A 7,706-nucleotide genomic window follows, 5' to 3' on the forward strand; every position below is an offset into this window, starting at 1 on the left:
AAAATATGAACCACCCTAGGCAGTGGCATGTGGTCTGTGGTCATGAAGGACTAGGTTAGTCCCCTAAATGTTCCCCTGGTTCCTCCTTCCCAAAGCCCAGGAAGCTTCTGCCCAGCTTAGGGAGGGAGATGCAACGCTTCGCAAGCACAACATTGCCCTCTCAAGCTGGCGCCTCTGGCCTTAACTAAAAATTTCACAGCATGCCACTGACCCTCGGGTAGCTTATACACTACCACATCCTTGAAGGTACTGTATTTTTTTGCTCTATAAGACTCACTTTTCCCCTCCCAAAAAGTAAGGGGAAATGTGTGTGCGTCTTATGGAGCAAATGCAGGCTGCGCAGCTATCACAGAAGCCAGAACAGCAAGAGGGATTGCTGCTTTCACTGCACAGCGATCCCTCTTGCTGTTCTGGCTTCTGAGATTCAGAATATTTTTTTTCTTGTTTTCCTCCTCCAAAAACTAGGTGTGTCTTGTGTCTGATGCGTCTTATAGAGCAAAAAATACGGTACTTGTTCTCCTTGCTTCCAGTCCTGCACTTCATTGGGAAGCTGCCATCTGGATGCAAACTACACACTGGAGGCCTGAATATGGTGCACCAGTTGCTGACTGGCTCCAGTGCTACCCTTGAATTCAACTTCAAACCAATTCTCCCAATCTCATTGCGCCTGGTAGGCAGAGGCTGGGGTTTCACGCAATAAAATCAAGATTCAACACATGTAGAAATAGCTAGGTAAGAACACAAGAAGAGCCTGCTGGGGCAGGCCAAGACCCATCAATTTCAGCATCCTACTCTCGCAGTGGCCAGCCAGATACCTATGGGGAACCCGCAAGTGGAATTGGAGCACAGGAGCACTCTCCCCCTTGTGGTTTCCAGCAATATCATTGCCTCCAACTATGGAGGCAAAGCATGGCTGGTAGCTGTCAATAGTCTTATCCTCCATGATTTTTTAAAGTAGTCCAAGTTGGTGGCCATCAGTTTCCTGTGGGAGGAAGTTCCACAGTTTAACTATGCACTGCGTGAAGAAGTACTTTACAGTGGTACCTCGGGTTAAGTACTTAATTCATTCCGGAGGTCCGTTCTTAACCTGAAACTGTTCTTAACCTGAAGCACCACTTTAGCTAATGGGGCCTCCCACAGCTGCCACACCACCGGAGCACGTTTTCTGTTCTCATCCTAAAGCAAAGTTCTTAACCCGAGGTACTATTTCTGGGTTAGAGGAGTCTGTAACCTGAAGCGTCTGTAACCTGAAGCATATGTAACCCAAGGTACTACTGTATTTTATCTGTCCTGGATTTTCCAGCATTCAGCTTTGTTGAATACTGTATCTCACAATGTAGAATAAGGTGTTTCACATTATGGTATGCCCCCCAAAAAAAATATTAACCCAAAATTGCATTTCCTGAGGCTAGAGGTTATTGTATTAATTTACCAATCATGCTGCACCCATTCTCCCTAATTCTCTTCCTCATCTACATAAAGTGCATCGTATAATATCCCACCCCACAAATCACAATCTGCTCTATCATCAGCCACCACAAAAGCAAGCAGCTGCAATGGTCAACCATCGTGCTCATTACGGGCACCCAGAGGACAGTCTTGAGAAATGGATGGATGCGTGGATTCAAAAACTGCAGCAGCCCTTCCCACTCCATTCATGTCGCATAGCATGATGAACAGTGACCCCCCCACTTGTCTCTTTACTAGGTCCAAGCCAACAGGAAAAAGAGGTGTCAGGACCAGAGGGGACCTACTCAGTCATCAATAATAATAATAATAATAATAATAATAATAATAATAATAATAATAATTTATTATTTGTTCCCTGCCCATCTGGCTGGGTTTCCGCAGCCACTCTGGGCGGCTTCCATGGAAACCAAAAATACACTAAAATATCACATATTAAAAACTTCCCTGAACAGGGCTGCCTTAAGATGTCTTCTGAATGTCAGGTAGTTATTTATTGCTTTGACATCTGATGGGAGGGCGTTCCACAGGGCGGGCGCCACTACCGAGAAGGCCCTCGGCGCTGGACCCCAGCGTCCGGGCAGAACGATGGGGGTGGAGACGCTCCTTCAGGTATACTGGGCCGAGGCCGTTTAGGGCTTTAAAGGTCAGCACCAACACTTTGAATTGTGCTCGGAAACGTACTGATGCTCACCAAATCTGCAAACCACATGTACTTTTAAATATATATATTTCTTCTTTCTCTTCCCCACTCACTTTCTTTTTGCACATACTTCTGACTTTCCAAACCATTGCCAAGCCAGGCGTGTGATATATTAGTGTTTGGACATAGAATCATAGAGTTGGAAGAGACCACAAGGGCCATCGAGTCCAACCCCCTGCCAAGCAGGAAACACCATCAGAGCACTCCTGACATATGGTTGTCAAGCCTCTGCTTAAAGACCTCCAAAGAAGGAGACTCCACCACACTCCTTGGCAGCAAATTCCACTGTCAAACAGCTCTTACTGTCAGGAAGTTCTTCCTAATGTTTAGGTGGAATCTTCTTTCTTGTAGTTTGGATCCATTGCTCCGTGTCCGCTTCTCTGGAGCAGCAGAAAACAACCTTTCTCCCTCCTCTATGTGACATCCTTTTATATATTTGAACATGGCTATCATATCACCCCTTAACCTCCTCTTCTCCAGGCTAAACATGCCCAGCTCCCTTAGCCGTTCCTCATAAGGCATCGTTTCCAGGCCTTTGACCATTTTGGTTGCCCTCCTCTGAACACGTTCCAGTTTGTCAGTGTCCTTCTTGAACTGTGGTGCCCAGAACTGGACACAGTACTCCAGGTGAGGTCTGACCAGAGCAGAATACAGTGGCACTATTACTTCCCTTGATCTAGATGCTATACTCCTATTGATGCAGCCCAGAATTGCATTGGCTTTTTTAGCTGCCGTGTCACACTGTTGGCTCATGTCAAGTTTGTGGTCAACCAAGACTCCTAGATCCTTTTCACATGTAGTGCTCTCAAGCCAGGTGTCACCCATCTTGTATTTGTGCCTCTCATTTTTTTTGCCCAAGTGCAATACTTTACATTTCTCCCTGTTAAAATTCATCTTGTTTGTTTTGACCCAGTTCTCTAATCTGTCAAGGTCGTTTTGAAGTGTGATCCTGTCCTCTGGGGTGTTAGCCACCCCTCCCAGTTTGGTGTCATCTGCAAATTTGATCAGGATGCCCTTGAGTCCATCATCCAAGTCGTTGATAAAGATGTTGAATAAGACTGGGCCCAAGACAGAACCCTGTGGCACCCCAATAGTCACTCTTCTCCAGGATGAAGAGGAACCATTGATGAGCACCCTTTGGGTTCGGTCAGTCAGCCAGTTACAAATCCACTGAGTGGTAGCATAGTCAAGACCGCATTTTACCAGCTTCTTTACAAGCATATCATGGGGCACCTTGTCAAATGCCTTGCTGAAATCAAGGTAGGCTACATCCACTGCGTTCCCTTCATCTACCAGGCTTGTAATTCTGTCAAAAAACGAGATCAGGTTAGTCTGACATGACTTATTTTTCAGAAATCCATGCTGAATCCAGAAATCACAGCATGCCTTTCTAGGTGCTCACAGACTGTTTGCTTAATGATCTGCTCCAGAATCTTCCCTGGTATTGATGTCAGACTGACTGGGCGGTAATTATTTGGGTCCTCTCTTTTCCCCTTTTTGAAAATAGGGACAACATTTGCCCTCCTCCAATCTGCCGGGACTTCGCCTGTTCTCCAGGAATTCTCAAAGATGACTGCCAGTGGTTCTGAGATCACATCTGCCAGTTCTTTTAATACTCTTGGATGCAGTTCATCTGGCCCTAGAGACTTGAATACATCTAAACTAGCCAAGTATTCTTGTACTATCTCCTTAGTTATTCTGGGCTGTGTTTCCTCTGCTGAATCATTTGCTCCAAATTCTTCAGGTCGGGCATTGTTTTCTTTATCGGAGAAGACTGAGGCAAAGAAGGCATTGAGGAGTTCAGCCCTTTCTGTGTCCCCTGTTTGCATTTCACCATCTTCTCCTCTGAGTGACCCCACTGTTTCTTTGTTCTTCCCTTTGCTACGGACATACCCATAAAAGCCTTTTTTGTTGCTTTTAACCTCTCTAGCAAGCCTGAGTTCATTCTGTGCTTTAGCTTTTCTGACTTTGTGTCTACACGTGCTGGCTATTTGTTTGAATTCCTCTTTGGTGGTTTCCCCCTTTTCCATTTTTTGTACACATCCTTTTTTAATCTTAACTCAGTTAAAAGTTCTTTAGATAGCCACCCTGGCTTCTTTAGGCACCTTCCATGTTTCCGTCTCATTGGTATTGCCTGAAGTTGTGCTTTTACTATCTCCCTCTTAACTAACTCCCAGCCATCATGAACTCCCTTTCCTTTTAGTATTACTGTCCATGGGATCTCACCCAGCACTTCCCTAAGTTTTATGAAGTTGGCTTTCTGAAAGTCAAGAAATTGAATCCTAGTATGCTTGGCTGCTCCTTTCCGCTGTATAGTAAACTTCAGAAGAGCATGATCACTCGCGCCTAATGATCCTTCCACTTCTACCCCACTAACCAGGTCATCAACATTGGTTAGGACCAGATCTAAAATGGCTGTTCCTCTTGTTGCTTCTCCCACTTTCTGGACAATGAAGTTGTCTGCAAGGCCAGTGAGGAATCTGTTTGACCTTATGCTCTTGGCTGAGTTTGACATCCAACAAATATCCGGGTAATTGAAGTCCCCCATTACTACTATCTCCCTTCCTTTTGCATGCTTGGCCATCTGTTCCAGGAAGGCATCATCTATGTCCTCCGTTTGGCTTGAGGATCTATAGTAAACTCCCACAATGAGGTCACTGTTATTCTTCTCTCCCTTAATTTTGACCCAAATGCTCTCACTTTGGCTTTGAGGTTCTAAATCTTGGATCTCTTCACAGGTATACACATCCCTGACATATAACGCCACTGCTCCTCCTTTCTTGTCTGGTCTGTTTCTCTGAAATAGATTGTATCCCTCCATTATTACATTCCAATCGTGGGACTTATCCCACCAGGTTTCAGTGATGCCTATTATGTCATATTTAGTTTGCTGTACCAAGAGCTCAAGCTCATCTTGTTTATTTCCCATGCTTTGTGCATTAGTGTACAGACATTGAAGTCCATTAACCATTCCCCCGTGTCTCTTATTTAAGGATTTTTTCCTCCCACAACTAGGTCTGCGTGCTGTTTGCTCCATTTGGTCTATGACATTTGGATGATCATCTTCATCAATTGATAGACTCCTACCTTCAGGAGCAATGTCTCCCTCCCCCACATTAGTCAGTTTAAAGCCCTCCTGATGAGGTTTCTGAGATTTTTGGCAAAAACATTCCTCCCAACCGTTGTGAGGTGCAGCCCATCGCTTGCCAGAAGTCCATCTTTAAGAAACTGCAGTCCGTGATCTAAGAATCCAAACCGTTCCTGTTTACACCATTTGCAAAGCCAGTTGTTCACTTCCACTATTTTTCCCTCTCTCCCTGGGCCACGTCGTTCAACTGGGAGGACAGATGAGATGACAATTTGTGCATTTAATTGCTTCAATTTCCTGCCCAGAGCCTCATAGTCTCTTTTGATCTTCTGGAGGCTATTGCTTGCAGTGTCATTGGTTCCCACATGAACCAAGAGGAAGGGGTATTTGTCAGAGGGTTTTATGATTCCTTGCAGTCGTTACATGTTCTCTGTAGTGTCATTTCTGTCAATCAGGCTTCAGTTCACACTGCCCAAAGCTTAACAGTGTACCTGACCTAATTTATTGTAGAAGCACACTGAATTGCAGAATGTTCCAACTGGCAGAGAATCAGCAGCGCTTCATCTGCAAAAGGTTCTGCCAGGGTTCTGCCCTACCTGGGTCATGCTCTCTCACCTAGATGCACTCTTCTCCCTAATCTCTGCTGTGCAAAGTGTTGTTAGTGGGCAATGACTCAGTGATGAGGGATATGCACCTTACACATGCTCAGAGGCATTTTCGCTGTCAGCTTCAGGCGTGCCTGAGTTGAGAGCACCTGGCATCGCAGTCCAGGGCTCTGTCACCAAGCAACTTTGGCAAAACCCTCAGGTGCCACATCCTGCCAACATGTTATTTAATCGCAAGATTTCTAACAACACAAAAGGCATGCAAGACAATCCTAAAGTCTTGCAGCTCCCTCATAATGTGGATTTGCAGCTTCCATAAGACCAGAAGAGGAAGAGTGAGGAACAAACACACACACACACACACACCACACACACACACAACACACACACAACACACACAGGCCTTCCATCCCTAGGGTTCCAGCCCTTCTTTCCTGAGCACCCCATTAAAAAGGGGAGCTAGAGAGACCCTCTTTTCTCAGTGCTGCTGGTGGACAGGAAGCACAGAATACAATATTGTCTGTATCTCAGGCAGGTGAACAGCTGAAACTGCGTTCGCTCCGGAGATCGAGTTACAACTCCTGTCCTGAGCCGAGGAAAATAGCTGAGCAGAGGACAAATCGCCGGGAAAATAGGTTCCTGTATAACACATCTCATCCCCAGAAAGTTCAGGACAGGTAAATAGCCGGTTCCCTGCCACCTGTTCTAAGACAGGTCCCCGAGGGGGGCGTCCCAAGGAAAGTGAAGAGAAGTGTGATTTTTTGGGGGGGGAATACAGTATATAGATGAATTCTCTCGCGGAATCTTCACATGGCATGCTGCGCAGGGCACGATTTCCCCCTCAGCCCCAGGCGTGGCTCTGGACACTAAGCGTAACAGAAAGCCACTCTGCCCATGCTCAGAGGCACCCTCTCTCCCACGGAAGTCAAGGCTGCCCTCGCCCCTGGGACTTACCTCTTCTGCTGCAGCAGGTTGATTTCGTCGAGGCGCCGGTCCCAGGACTTCTCGCCCTGCAGCCTTCGCCGAAGGGCCGCCCAGAGCCCCAGGAGGAAGCTGCGGTTCCCGGGCAGCAGCATCCCCATCGCTCCGCCGCCGAGGCCTCAGCAGCGCCTCCGCCCAGGTGGCGGGCCCGAACCTGGGTCCGGCTGCGGGAGGCCAGCGCCGGGCTGCTCCGCGGGGAGAGGAGGCAGCGGCGGAGCCAGGCAGGAGCCGCGGGGAGGAAGAGGAGGAGGACGAGGCGCTTGCAACATCTGGCCGGGACCTGGCGGAGCGCGCAACCTGGGAGAGGAGGGACCTGGGAGAGGAGGAGAAAGAAAGAGGCCAGGAGAAGATCCGCCCCGCCCGGCGCCTCCCCAGCAACCGGCTCCCTTGGGAGCTCAAGAGACGCGCGGGACTCCGCGTAGCAGAGGGCGGAGGGCAGGCAGGAGGCGCAGCAAACACAGCCAAAGTTTTTTTGGGAGTGCATATGAGCCAACTCCTAGGGGCCGAGGTCCCTTTGGCCCCCCAATAAAATATTCGAGCGCTCCCAAATTTAATGGGTATTGCCATTCAAATAGTGCGTGCGCACTGTGTCATGTGATTGATGGTGTGGGGCGGGGCTTACCTCGCCCCGCCCCCATATTTCATTCAAGTTGGCACCCCTGTTTGTTACTTGCTACGTTACTTCCCTTTGGGGAAGCTTCGTCTTTTTTTGTGAAAAAAGCAGCTTTACCTTTGCCATAAAATTGCAGAGTTGGAAGAGACCCCCAGGGTCAGCTAGAACCCTCAATGAAGGAATCGTGCCCACAGCTGTCTCTGGGTGGGCTCGAACCAGCAACCTTCTGGTTCGCAACAAGACAGCAAG

At 47.8% G+C, this 7,706-nt stretch overlaps 1 protein-coding gene across 1 annotated transcript in view; it reads right to left on the minus strand.

Moving 5' to 3' along the window:
- The window catches only part of LOC128404669 (transient receptor potential cation channel subfamily V member 6-like), a 77,925-nt gene extending 70,529 nt beyond the window's left edge, over positions 1 to 7,396 (minus strand). Inside the window, exon 1 of the mRNA XM_053370440.1 lies at positions 6,818 to 7,396. Coding sequence (XP_053226415.1) covers positions 6,818 to 6,945 — 128 coding nt within the window. The 5' untranslated portion in view covers positions 6,946 to 7,396. The remainder of the gene's footprint in view (positions 1 to 6,817) is intronic.
- Positions 7,397 to 7,706: the final 310 nt, after the last annotated feature.

This window comes from Podarcis raffonei, chromosome 17 (assembly GCF_027172205.1).
Source record: "Podarcis raffonei isolate rPodRaf1 chromosome 17, rPodRaf1.pri, whole genome shotgun sequence".
Lineage (NCBI taxonomy): Eukaryota > Metazoa > Chordata > Lepidosauria > Squamata > Lacertidae > Podarcis > Podarcis raffonei.